The sequence below is a fragment of the Delphinapterus leucas genome, chromosome 15, assembly GCF_059928025.1.
Source record: "Delphinapterus leucas isolate spDelLeu-1000000601 "Yukka" chromosome 15, BTC_Dleu_Yukka2, whole genome shotgun sequence".
Classification (NCBI taxonomy): Eukaryota; Metazoa; Chordata; class Mammalia; order Artiodactyla; family Monodontidae; genus Delphinapterus; species Delphinapterus leucas.
Window position 1 is genome coordinate 67927552 of NC_143143.1, and position 13018 is coordinate 67940569.

Consider the following 13018-nt stretch of genomic DNA (forward strand, 5'->3'; position numbering starts at 1 on the left):
ATGTACTACCAGTATGTGTGTGCTGACCCTCCCTCTTTCCCTTTGCCCTTGGGTCCAGGATGGGAACTAGGGCTTGAATGGGTTGGGGAGGATGGAGAAGGAGGGAGGGTCCCCTTGGAAAAGGGGAGGGAGTGGTCCTAAGCAAGAGGGATTGGAGTCTGTGGCTAGAGTTCACTTTGCCCTCCCATGCCCCAGCTCCCTCCCCCCTCCCACCATCCCTGAAAACACACACACACACACACACACACACACACACACACACATTAGACAAAGGTCTCAGGATGGAGGGCAGTTAAAGCCTCTGCTTTAAAACCTCAAGGCTCAGTAGGGCCAAAGCAGGGACATTTGGCACTTATGGGTGCAGGGACCTGCAGTGTTAATAAAAATAATAACCTCCACAACAAGTGCTGTTGCTCAAACCATGTGCCAGACACCATGCTAAGACCCTGCCACAGCTCACCTCAGTTATTCCACATGATGTCCTGGTGAGGTGGGATTAACATCATCCCCATTTTATAGAATAGAAAACTGAGGCACAGAGAGGGAAGTGTCTTTTTTTATATATATAAATTTATTTTTGTTTATTTATTTATTTTTGGCTGCATTGGGTCTTCGTAGCTCTGCATGGGCTTTCTCTAGTTGTGGCGAGCAGGGGCTACTCTTCATTGCAGTGCACAGGCTTCTCATTGCGGTGGCTTCTCTTGTTGCAGAGCACGAGCTCTAGGTGCACGGGCTTCAGTAGTTGCACACAGGTTCAGTAGCTGTGGCTCGTGGGCTCTAGAGCGCAGGCTCAGTAGTTGTGGCGCACGGGCTTAGTTGCTCCGCAGCATGTGGGATCTTCCCAGACCAGGGCTCGAACCCGTGTCCCCTGCATTGGCAGGCAGATTCTCAACCACTGCACCACCAGGGAAGACCCAGAGGGAAGTGTCTTGACTGAGGTTGCACAGCCAATGAAAACAGCACCTACATTTGAACCCAAGCCATTGGACACCAGAGTGTATGCTTTCAGTGACTAGAATGTTCTCCCTCTAGACAACAAATGTAAATCGCTTAGCTCTGTGCCTGGCGCACAGGAAGTGCTCAATAACCGTTAGCTCCTGTCATTATTATGCAGAGTAAGACAGGCAGTGCTGTCCACCTCTTGGAAATCCTGGACAAGAGATCTGTGTTCTGTGCCTCAGTTTCCTCATCTGTGAAATGGGGAGGTTTTGACACTTACCTCTCACCCCTGTTGTAAGAAGTAAACAAGACTGTTTGTGTCAGGACCTGGGGGAGAGCGGGTCTTACCTGGGTCCCCCGCATCCCTGCACACCTGAAGTGTGACAGGACAGTCACTCCTGTCCCCTCTGTTGCAGTGCGCTACTTCCTGAAGAATAAGGTCAGCCCTGATTTGTGCAACGAGGATGGACTCACAGCCCTGCACCAGGTAAGGACCCTCTGGGGCCCCTGGTTCCCTGCTGTCCACCTGGACAGGTACCCCATCTCCCTGCTTTTTCCTGCCCAGAGCCCTCAGGGAGGAGCGGGAGGGGAGCCGCAGCTACCACATCTGAAAGGCTCTTGTCTGCTTTGGAGACGAGTGTGTCTGTTACAGACACACCCACAGAGCCCCATGCCCACATGCACGGCACACACACAGCCTCCGCGGACAGGGAGCCTTTGTACGCTGCGTCCTCACTGCCTGGCGAGGGGTTTGACAAACAAAGCAAGTTTGTCTGGAGCTTGACAGTTTCCGAAGCACATTTGTTCACACCCACCAAGGCATCCATCCACCCCCATGACAAAAGTGATTGACAGGGGGCTTATGTGACCTTCCTCAGGTCACACAGCCATGAACTCTGGCCAGGAATCATGTGCTATCACATCCTCTTTAGGGCAGCGAGATGGGCCCAGGCCCCTTTGGCTGGGGAGGGGCTGCTCTGGCTGTCATTTGTCACCTGGATGCTGCAGCAGCCCCCTATCTAGTCCCCAGCATTCAGGCAGCGCTGCCCCTGATTCATCCTCCAAGCAGTGGCTGCAGGGATGCTCAGACCCAACATTTGCTGATGCTACTCAAAGTGCTCTGGTGTCTTTCCATAACGCTGGGGGTAAGGAACTCCCCTGTGCCCCTGCTGAGCCCACCATGTTTCCTGGCTGCCTGGCCTCCAGCCACTTGACTTTTCGGTCCCTTGCACACATGGTACTGCTCCCCGTCGCACTTCACGCAGCGCTCGGGTGCGTGCACAGCAAGAGCCTGAGAGCTCTGCTGTTATATCCATATCCTTTCTTCTGAGCATCCCTTTGTCATTTCATCCATTAGCATGACTCTTTAATGCTGGTCTCCCGTTACCCAGACTCTGCGCGGCACAAGAGCAGAGCCTGTGTCTCTTTCTCATCGGTGTATCCCAGTCTTACTCCCCATGCTGGCATACAGTAGGTGCTCAATATGTGTGTGCTGAGTTAACAAGTGAGCACGCTGAGCCTCCCTGTGCTCTGGACCAAGTTTTTGATCAGGTGGACTTGAATGCAGCCCGGCGGGTGGGAGGCCAGGCAACTGGAACCCTGGGCTGGGGAGAGCCTCTCCATCTCCCTCTGAGGGCAGGAAGGGTGGGCAGAGACTGGCCATCCCCCTACCCATGAGCCCTGGGGACAAGTCTCCACCCTCAGCCATCAACCCAGGGGCTCCCCATGTGTCCTCTTGGCTTCTCTTCCTGTCCCGCAGGGCTTCATGCATCCACAAATTCTAGCTGTGTGACCTTGGGCAAGTTATTTAAGCTCTCTGTGCCTCACTTTCCTCATCTGTAAAAGAGGAATAACAAGTATCCATCTCGTTGGGTTGTTGTGAGGATTAAATAAATACACATAAAAACCCTATAAGCATCACTTGACACTGGGTAAATATTAGTTATTATTATCATTAAAATTTGTCACATGTTCACTTCTCGGCAAAGCCACTTCACTTATGTGAAGTGTGGTTTGATCGTCACAGCAACTCTTTGAAATATTATTATCCCCATTTTACAGCTCAGGAAACTGAGTTCAGGGCAGCACTGTCCAATAGAACCTTTATGGTGATGGAATGTTCTGTGTAACGACACTGTCCGTTATGGTAGCCTCTAGCCCCACATGCTATGGAGCCCCGGAAGTGTTGTTCTGAGGCTCAAATGAGGCAATGCATGGCTAGCAAGATGCGTGGCCCTAGTAACTCCTCAAAAAGCATTAGCTCTTATTATTGACAATGTGACATATTATTACTGCTCTTGCTGGGGCTGTTGTTATAGGTGTCATCATTATTGTCACTACTGCTCCAATACAAAGAAGGAGCACAGTAAGAAGAGCTTTCTGTGGGTTTTCTGCTCTTGGCAACAGGGAGCCTTTCAGAGGTTTGTAAACTGAGAGCAACGTGGCTAGATTAACAAAGAAGCTCTCTCTGGCTGAGGTGTGTGGAAGGAGAGTGACAGGGAAGCAGAGGGAGATGATGAAGCCTCAGCCAAGGCAGTGGGGATGGGGACAGCGATGCAGGAGATGGAATCCACACCTGGTGATAGATTGGACGTGGGAAGTGACGGGGTGGGAGGAGTCATCCAATGCCAGGTGTCATTGCCCACCTTGGGGAATGCAGGAGAGGAGGCCGGCCCACTCCATCACGTACCAGCCCCCATTGCACTCCTGCATCCAGGTCCCAACCCAGCCCTTGCTCAGGTACAGACTGGCCCAGCCCATGGGCATCCTTCTCACACAACTGCAATTCTGTATGCATAATCCCCCTGCTGCACACCGCCCCGCCCATCTTCATGTTTTCTGCAGCCCTCAGGGTGGGATCTCTGGCCCTGCTGTCCCCCGATCCCAGGGGCTGGGCTGCTTCTCCTGCTATGGACCGGGCCATCCCAAACCCAAACGCATCTCCCGGTGACAGCCTGGGGACCCACGCCTTTCCCCGACGCCTCACTCTGGTGCCTTTGGGTGCCCTCTGCCGGCGTTGCTGTGTCACTGCATGGTTCTCCCGACTACCTGAGGCAGCACCCAGCTCCACTGGGTCATACATGCCCCTGCTGTCCGGAGAGGTGCCCCCAGAGCCAGCCAACCCCAGATCGGCTGGTGCAGAAAGAGAACCTGGGTCCCTGGCATCATCTGTGCAAATGGCTGCTTCTTTCCCATCTGTCCCTCTGGCACTGGCCCCTGGTTCTGCTGAGAATAGGGGTGGAGGCCGTGGTGCCGCCCCATCTCCATCCCCATCCCCACACCCACCTGGGGCTGTGGGCTGCCACAGGTGCCCCTGCTCCTTCTGTTGGCATCCAGTCACCTCTCCACAGGCCTACGGTCACTTCTCTAGGTTGGACCACCATCATCTCTTACATGGGTGATTTCAGCATAGTTCCTCACCATGCCTCTTCTCCCCTGCAAAGCTTGTGATCGCAATCTCTTCTCCACATGCAGCCAGAGGAGGGATTTTTTAAAAAGCAAGCTTGACTGTTCTGCTCCTCTGAGTATAACTCTGCAACATCTCCCATTGCACCGAGGGGTAAGCGCTTCCCTGGATGGGCAGTTCTGAGCACTTTGTCCCCTGCTGGCTTCTCCAGAGGTCACCTGGGATGCATCCTGTAGTCTGTAAAGTGGTTTCCTGTCTTCTACTTCCTCTGTCCTCACTTTTCGCTGCTCATGGCCCTGGCGTGAGGCCCCTCTGTCCTCTTGGAATCTTTCACCCTCCGTCCCTGGAGTTTGGGAGCTCCAATGGCTGTTGGAGCCCTGCATCTCTCTGGGGGCTGCCCCACGTGTGGACAAGCAGAAGCACGGACACGGCTGTCTCCTCTTAGGGACTGTATTAGGACCCCTTAGAGCCTCACACAGAGCTTGGTTTTCAGGGGCGAGGCTTGGTTACTTGGGACTTCCCCAAGAACTAGCTTCTGGGTCAGAAATTCCTAAGTCAGAGATTCCAAACTGTGATCTAGGAGGTCACTGCTGTCAAGGGGGGTCTCCCCCATCACCCCCATCCCCACCCAACCAACACATGCCCCTGCTTCAGCCCGAGCAGCCCTGCTTGAATCAATTGGTTATCTAAGTTAGAGTTCTCCATACAGTTTTGTTGGAAGGAAGCCTTCTGAAATTAAAAAGAAAAGGTTTTAAAGCCTCATTCCAAATTTCATCCCATTCCACCAACATTTGCAAAACATCTTATAGACGACTTTATTTTTAGATTGTCTTTGTATTTTTATCTCGTATATTATTAACTTACTCACAAGGAAACAGACTCAGAAAGGTTAAGTGGCTTGCCCAAAATCACACAGCATGTACGTAATGGAGCTGGATTCAAACTCAAGCAGCTTGGCTCTGCTGTCCTTCTTGTGGCCTCCCGAGGGGGATCTTGGTGTGCCCTCGTCACGACCCAGGGCCCTGCCGGGAGCTGACCCTGCCTGTGTCCACCTTGCAGTGCTGCATTGACAACTTTGAGGAAATTGTCAAGTTGCTCCTTTCCCACGGTGCCAATGTGAACGCCAAGGACAACGAGCTGTGGACGCCCCTGCATGCCGCGGCCACCTGCGGCCACATCAACCTGGTGAAAATCCTCGTTCAGTAGTACGTGCCCCTCTCTCCCCCAAGAACAGCCTTCCCTCTGCCTTTGGTTTTTTCCAAGTTCTATTTTTTTTTTTTTTTTTTTTTACTTTCATCTCCTCTCTCTTTTTTCTGTCTCGTTTGGTGCCTGCCACTCCTTCTCTTTTTCACCACATTCCCTTTCCATCCCTGTGTCTTCCTCTCTCGTTTTCTCTCCATCTCTGTCTCTTTCTTCCTTGGTATCACTCTGTCTTTTCCACTGTGTCTCGCTTAATTCTCTCTGTCTTTCCTTTCATTCTACCGATATTATTGGGTAAAATATACCTAACATAAAATTTACCATCCTTGGGACTTCCTTGGTGGTGCAGTAGTTAAGAATCCTCAGACCAATTCAGAGGACACGGGTTCGAGCCCTGGTCCAGGAAGATCCCACATGCTATGGAGCAACTAAGCCCATGGGCCACAACTACTGAGCCTGCGCGCCTAGAGCCTGTGCTCCTCAGCAAGAGAAGCCACTGCAATGAGAAGCCGGCACACCGCAACGAAGAGTAGCCCCCTCTCGCCGCAACTAGAGAAAGCCTGTTCCCAGCAGTGAAGACCCAACACAGCCAAAAAAAACCCAAAAAACAAAAACCTTGCTCTTGTTGTGGAGCATGGGCTCTAGGTGTGCGGGCTTCAGTAATTGCAGGATACGGGCTCAGTAGTTGTGGCACACGGGCTCAGTAGTTGTGGCTAGCAGGCTTAGTTGCTCCGAGGCATGTAGGATCTTCCTGGCCCAGGGAACGAACCTGTGTCCCCTACATTGGCAGGCAGGTTCTTAACCACAGCACCACCTGGGAAGTCCCTGCTAGTATTTTCTTAAGGACTTTTGCATCAGTGTTCATAAGGGATATCAGCCTGTAGTTTTCTTGTAGTGTCTTCGTCTGTCTTTGTATCAGGGTATCATTTTCTTTTTTCAATCTCTTTTTCTCTGTCTGTCCCTCTGAGCCTGAATTCATCTCCTCCATGCTTATGTGTCGTTGCCATTTTTGCTTTTCTTGCTATATAAAAAAAAAGCAAGCATACTTCCTTGGCTCTGCCCCCCCCCACCCCCCCGCCAAATCATGTCCACCTGCATTTCTCTGGGGCAGAATGTGCTTTGGGGGACACCACGTAACAATGCCTTTCCCAGGAATAAGGCCATTTCCCTCTATAGAGCTCTGACAGTCTTCTCCCATGCTGAAATTCCTTCTAGTCTGCTTAGTTTCTATAAACACACAGAAAAGGTACCATTAAATTTCAAGCGTATTTAATTGAATTCATCTAGTGATTGGAGGGCACTCAAGCTGGGCCAAGCCCTGTGCTGGGCACAGAGCACTCAGAGATGCTAAAGTCCTGAGGAACCACACAGGAAATCAGGTGATTTCAGTACCAGAGCCGAGACGGAGAGAGACCCATGGGTTGGGGTCCCAGGAGAACATCTGAGTGTAAGGATTCAGGAATAGTGGCCGAGTGCAGGTGACCTTTGGCAGAGGTCTCAGCAGAGCAGCCAGGGCCCATCAGGCGGCTACTGGGGGGATAGAGATGCTGCCCTGGCTCAGAGAGGTGGAAGAGCTTACCCAAGGGCACACAGGAGCTCAGAGAGGTCACAGTGGAGGGCTGTTAGGCCAAAGGACTGGCAGGTGGTCCATGCCCACACCTCCGATGAGAACCTGGGTGTGGTTAAGTCTACAGGAGCATCAGGTGGCCACAGTCCAATCTGGGATGGTGCGAGAGGAGAAGGGAGTGGTGCCAGCCTGGTACAGTGGGTCTCCAGCACTGATGTGTACCAAAATCATGGGTTTAAAATACATAATCCTCAACCCCACCCACCCCACCCCCGAGAGACTCTGTTTCAGGAGGTCCAGAGTGGAACCCAGGAAGCTGCATTTTATTTCAGTGGTGCCCGGGTGATGCTGCCGCAGGGCATCCCAGAACCATGCACATAGGAACCAGTGGCCCAAAAGGCAGATTCTGCCATGGAGTCCCAAGGCTCTGCCCTGTCCCTATCCTGGTCAGCCTTTTGGGCAAGGACTTAGAGGAGGAGGTAAGGGATAGCTGAGGTTACAAGGAGAAGTGAAAAGAGCTGGCCCATGAAAGGGCCAGGTTTGAGTCTTGACCCTCCCACGTCCTGGCTGTGTGACCTCAGACAAGTGACTGAACCTGTCTGAGCCTTTGTTTCCCTTGCATGAGATGGGGCCAATAATACTGAACCAAGAAGACTGTTAACGAGGATTATATCAAATGATGAGTGTAAAGGGCTTAGATCAAGCCTGGCTCTAAGCAGATGCCTAGGAAGCAGTGCTGCTGCCATTAATGTTGTATTTTCTTATTTGACATCTGTGCCCAAGTGCCTGCCTGCTGGTTCAACAGAGCGGGAAGCTGGGGGAAGTCTGCTGGCACAGCTCTCCTGGGATTTTGGCCCCTTCCCACCTGGGGCCCCTGAGATCCTGGAGATGCTGTCCTTGCTGGGCTGCACCGTGGTCGGGTTGTGGAGGTTGGGGTGCATAGTGGGGTGGGAGTGAGAGGCTGGATGGTAGAGGCAACCAGACCAACCCTCTGCGCACAAAGCTGGCCCTCACCCTGGCCCTCTCTCTGCAGTGGGGCTGACTTGCTTGCTGTCAACTCTGATGGGAACATGCCCTATGACCTCTGCGAGGATGAGCCCACCCTGGATGTCATCGAGACGTGCATGGCGTACCAGGGTAAGGGCGGGGCCGCCTGCGGTGAAGTGGGCTTAGTGCGGGGCTGCGGCTCTCTCACATCAATGCAGCTGAGCAAGTTACCTAGCAATGTGCCCACCGCCTGCTCAGTGCTCAGGAACTGGGATGGGGCCCCACGATGGTTGTTACCCATGTGATGGGCAAGATGCGGACACAGAACAACCCTGGAAAACGTGCTGTGCACAAGGGGGGCGTTGCTCTCATCTGTGTCACCCCCCCACACACGGGTGGCCTCAGCTGGCTGGGTCTCTTCGTCAGCTGTGATAATTTCAATTCAATAAACATTCACAATAAAGATATATTCCCATTTGGAAAAAATAATACAAAGTCAAGAACATTTGCAGCTGCTTCTCTGTGCCAGGCACCACACGGGCTGCCAGGGACCCTGGATAAACAAGATGTGGGCTGTCCTCAGCTTACAAATGAGCTTCAGAGAGGAAATGAATGCAGCAGTCAGAGAGATCTGCCCACACTCGCCACCCCAGTGCATACCCCTGAAGGACCTCCTCTTTAGAAATAAATCTCAAATCCAGACCCTGGACTGCAGTCCAAGGTCCTGCCCGGGCTCTGCGCCTGTGTTTCTTCCCAGGTGGCTGCGGGAACTGCCCTTTTGGCCTGCCCGTCCCCTGGCCCTGGCACTTTCCTTGTTCACCTGCAGAACTTCCTAACAATTTTTGTGCCAATCTGGTGAATCTATGGACCCTTCTCAGAATAATATTTTTAAATGCAGTTATCAAAGCCACAGGATTATAAAGGAAACCACTTCTATTAAAGTAGAGCTCCCCAAATATTTTTAAATGTGTGAAATAGAAACGTTATTGATTCGTGAAACAATAAGATAACATGATATGAAAATACCTACGGTTTCTGTTGGTGACAGAGTCACAGGCACTGCCAATTCTACTGTGAATTTGGCGTTCGTTCTAATGGAAGGAAATGCTACATTTCATTTAAAGGTTAATGAAAATAAACAGGTCATTCTTTTTCTCTTTCAAGTTTATAGACCTCCCCTGAATTCTATCCAAGAATGCTTGATCTCATGGACCTTTTTTTTCAGAGCAAATCACTCTCTCCTTAAATACCATTAGCAGCTGCTGGTAACACTTAAATTTTCAGCCAGAGATTCAGGCTTGAACATGTGTTTCTGTGTCCCTCAACCTCGATTTATTCAGCTCTCCATTCAAAAGTTGTATGCTCAGTAATTCAGTCATTGCCGTAATAAAGATTCATTGAGCGTCGTGCCTGGTGCTGCAAACACAGCTGTAGACGAAATAGAAGAAATTAACAGAGACCTGGTCAAATAGAGTGGTCAGGGGAGGCCAGCTGAAGAGGTGGTCCAGGCTGGACCTAAAGGATGAGATGGAGCCAGGTAGTTGAGCAGTTGGAGGCAGGTAGAACTGTGTGTGTAACAGTAATCAATGTTACTACAATGCTGACTGGGTACCAGGCAGGAATGGACCTTGTTTGTGGCCCAGCACGTGGTGTTTGTATTCACTGGGCCTGGGAGAAGTGATCTCTGAGCATGTCTATCTACCCCGTTGACTGGCAGACCCTCGGGGACAGGAGTCATGCCTCCCCAATCTCCCCCCCCCACTGGGTCCCCTGCCTGGGAATGCTGGCTCAACGCCCCCTTCCCCACTGCAGGCATCACCCAAGAGAAAATCAATGAGAAGCGGGCAGCTCCTGAGCAGCAGATGATCTCGGACATTCACTGTATGATTGCAGCCGGCCAGGACCTTGACTGGATGGATGCCCAGGGTGCCACACTGGTGAGGGGAGGGGCCAGGCTGGATTGGGCTGGGGGGGGCTCAGGACCAGAACCCAGACCAGCTAGAACTGAACTGGGCCAGTGCCGGTGGAGGCCAAGCCTATACAGTTGGGGCCTGTCCATGGCTTTGGACCTCCCCCACCTCTTGGGGCCAGGGGTGCCCCTGGAATGTGGGAAGTTAGTAGAGCGGGGCTCAGCCGCTTTGAGAAGCTGGGGCTGGGAGTCGGGAGCCCTGGGTGGGAGGCTTGGCTCTGCCATTCGCCTCTTCTGTCTCTAAGTTTCTCCTTTACCTCAAGCTCCAGGTGTCCATCCTGAGTTCATTATTTCCGCCTCCTCCTGTGATGTCTCCTGCCTAAGGACTGGTACCCTGTTCGTCTGCTCACCCAGGCCATCTTGCTTTGCACTGTTCCCTCCCCTGCCTTAGTGTACCCTCTCCCACCCCAGTGCTTTGCCTCGCTGGCTGTCCCTGACGTTGCCGCAACAGCCTCTCCTCTGGGTTCCCTGACTTCAGAGGCCAGACACCCCCAGGCACCCATTCATCACTGGTTCACCCATCCATCCATCGGTTCGCCCACCCATCGACATCCTCTATGCCGCATGCGGTACTAGGCCCTGGAGATGGAGAACAATGGAACCTTCTCTCTATCTCTAATCTGCCTCGTTAGCTCCACTCACCCTTTCAGCTCAAGTGTCAGTGACTTGGGAAACCTTCTTGATCTTTCTTCATAGGCTCTCATAGCATGATGCCCCTCAGTATTGCGGAAGGTCTGCTTCTGCAGCCTCTAAACTGAAAATTGGAGCATGGCCTTGGGAGCCCACCCCACCACTCCCAACCTTGCCCGTGGCTGGGCCCTGCCCTAGGCTTGTGGTCTGTGTGATCGTGAGGACTCAGGGGTTTCAGAATCTTCAGCTCACCAGGTAGAGCTCAGCAGTACCAAGTTCCCTCACCGTCCCTCAGGCCTGACCTGGTGGCCCAGGTGTGACAACTGGGCTTCTCCTACCTGTTCCTGAGCCCTACCCTCTGCCTCATGCCCTTTTCTTTTCTTTTTTATTTAATTTAAAAAATATTTATTTATTTATTTTACAGTTAATTTACAATATTATATTAGTTTTGGGTGTATAACATAGCGTTTCAATATTTTTATCGATTATACTCCAGTTAAAGTTCTGACAAAGCAATAGCCAACATTCCCTGTATTGTACAATATATCTTTGTTGCTTATTTATTTTATACATAATAGTGTGTATCTCTCAATCCTCTACCCCATCTTGCCCCTCCCCCATCCCTCTCAATATTGGTGAGTCTGTTTCTGTTTTGTTATATACATTCATTTGTTTATTTTTTTAGATTCCACATATAAGTGATAACATATTTGTCTTTCTCTGTCTGACTTACGTCACTTAAGTGTAATACCCTCTAGGTCCATCCACATGGCCGCAAATGGCAGAATTTCATTCTTTTTTATGGCTGAGTAACATTCCATTGTCTCGATGTACCACGCCTTCTTTATTCATTCACCTTTGATGGGCACTGGGGCTGCTTCCATATCTTGGCAGTTGTAAATAGTGCTGCTGTGAACACTGGGGTGCACGTATCTTTTCAAATTAGTGTTTTCATTTTCTTTGGATATATACCCAGCAGTGGAATTGCTGTATCATATGGTAGTGCCATTTTTAGGTTTATGCACCTCATGCCCTTTTCTACGAACAAGGTCCCTGCTCAGATCACCTGCTCAGCCCAGAACTCAAGGATAGAGTCAGGTAGTTGGATTGAGCACTGCTGCATGAACGCTGTATGAAATCGTGGCCGGGCTGTATCAGGGAGTTGCCCACCGTAGCTGGAGCTCCTCTGGGTCTGTGGCTCAGTCCTCTAGACACAGGGGTCTGCTCCGCTTGGGCTAGCCTCATAAGTGGCTCACCCACATGGGCCGGGCACATACTAGGTCTCAGGTCTTCCCAGTAAAGTGGGGAGATGAATAGTACCTTCCTTAAGCATTGTTGGGAGGACTAAATGAGATTCCGCATGTAGGTGCTCAGCACAGAGTCTGTAAATGCTCAATAGATCCTAATGATTAACACATTATTATTATTAACATTAGCACTCTACTGTATATAAAATAGATAAACAACAAGGATCTACTGTATAGCACAGGGAACTATATTCAATATCTTGCAATAACCTATAATGGAGAAGAATCTGAAAAAGAATATATATATATATATATGTACGTATGTATAATTGAATGACTTTGCTGTACACCTGAAGCATTGTAAATCAACTGTACTTTAATAAAACAAAAAACCACCAGTATTGCTCTCCCAGTCATACCTTTTTATCCCCAGCCATGTATGTGACCCCACAGCCTGTAATGCCTGGCTGTGCAGCTGTGTGTCATTCCCAGCCACTGGCAAGCAGCAGCTCTTTATAAATCAGATAATGACACCAACTTTCACGTGTGCCTGTACCAGATCATGCCCTGAGTGCTTTCTACAAATTAAAAAATAAAGGAAAACCTCTATTTGCCAGAACCTTTCAGCAACCTGACCCCAGGATGACGCAGCATCTGGCCATCAGGGCTCTGTTCTGAAGGCCATGCTTTCCCTGTCCCACTGGCTGGGGCTCTGTTGCCCCAGACCTTGGCCCCCCCGAGAGCCCTCTGATTTCCTCCCAGCCTGGCTTCTGCTGGCCTCCTTGGGCTCTCACCTGTCTCCCACCTTGTCTGGGCATTTGGTTTCTCTTTGCCTCGTCTCCTTCTCGCTCCTCCATCCATTCCCACAGTGCATCTTGTCATCACTTATGGCTCTCTCAGGATGTTCATCACTTACTGAGGGTTCGTCACGTGCTAAGTACTTTATGTATTTTCTGGGAGATTGGGCAAGTGGACAACTGAGGTCTGCAAGGTGGTATCCATCACCAGAGGCCTTAAATGGTGCCAGGTAAGAGAGATGGGGCCTCAACATGAGCTTTCCCTTATTGGATGTA

General features: G+C 51.0%; 1 protein-coding gene across 2 annotated transcripts in view; it reads left to right on the forward strand.

Moving 5' to 3' along the window:
- Positions 1 to 13018, forward strand: part of PPP1R16B (protein phosphatase 1 regulatory subunit 16B) — a 102128-nt gene that overhangs the window by 74668 nt on the left and 14442 nt on the right. For both annotated transcript variants that reach the window (XM_089896893.1, XM_022592416.3), the window contains exons 3-6: positions 1356 to 1426; positions 5405 to 5550; positions 8146 to 8249; positions 9912 to 10036. In XM_089896893.1, the coding sequence (XP_089753019.1) occupies positions 1356 to 1426; positions 5405 to 5550; positions 8146 to 8249; positions 9912 to 10036 (446 nt within the window). The remainder of the gene's footprint in view (positions 1 to 1355; positions 1427 to 5404; positions 5551 to 8145; positions 8250 to 9911; positions 10037 to 13018) is intronic.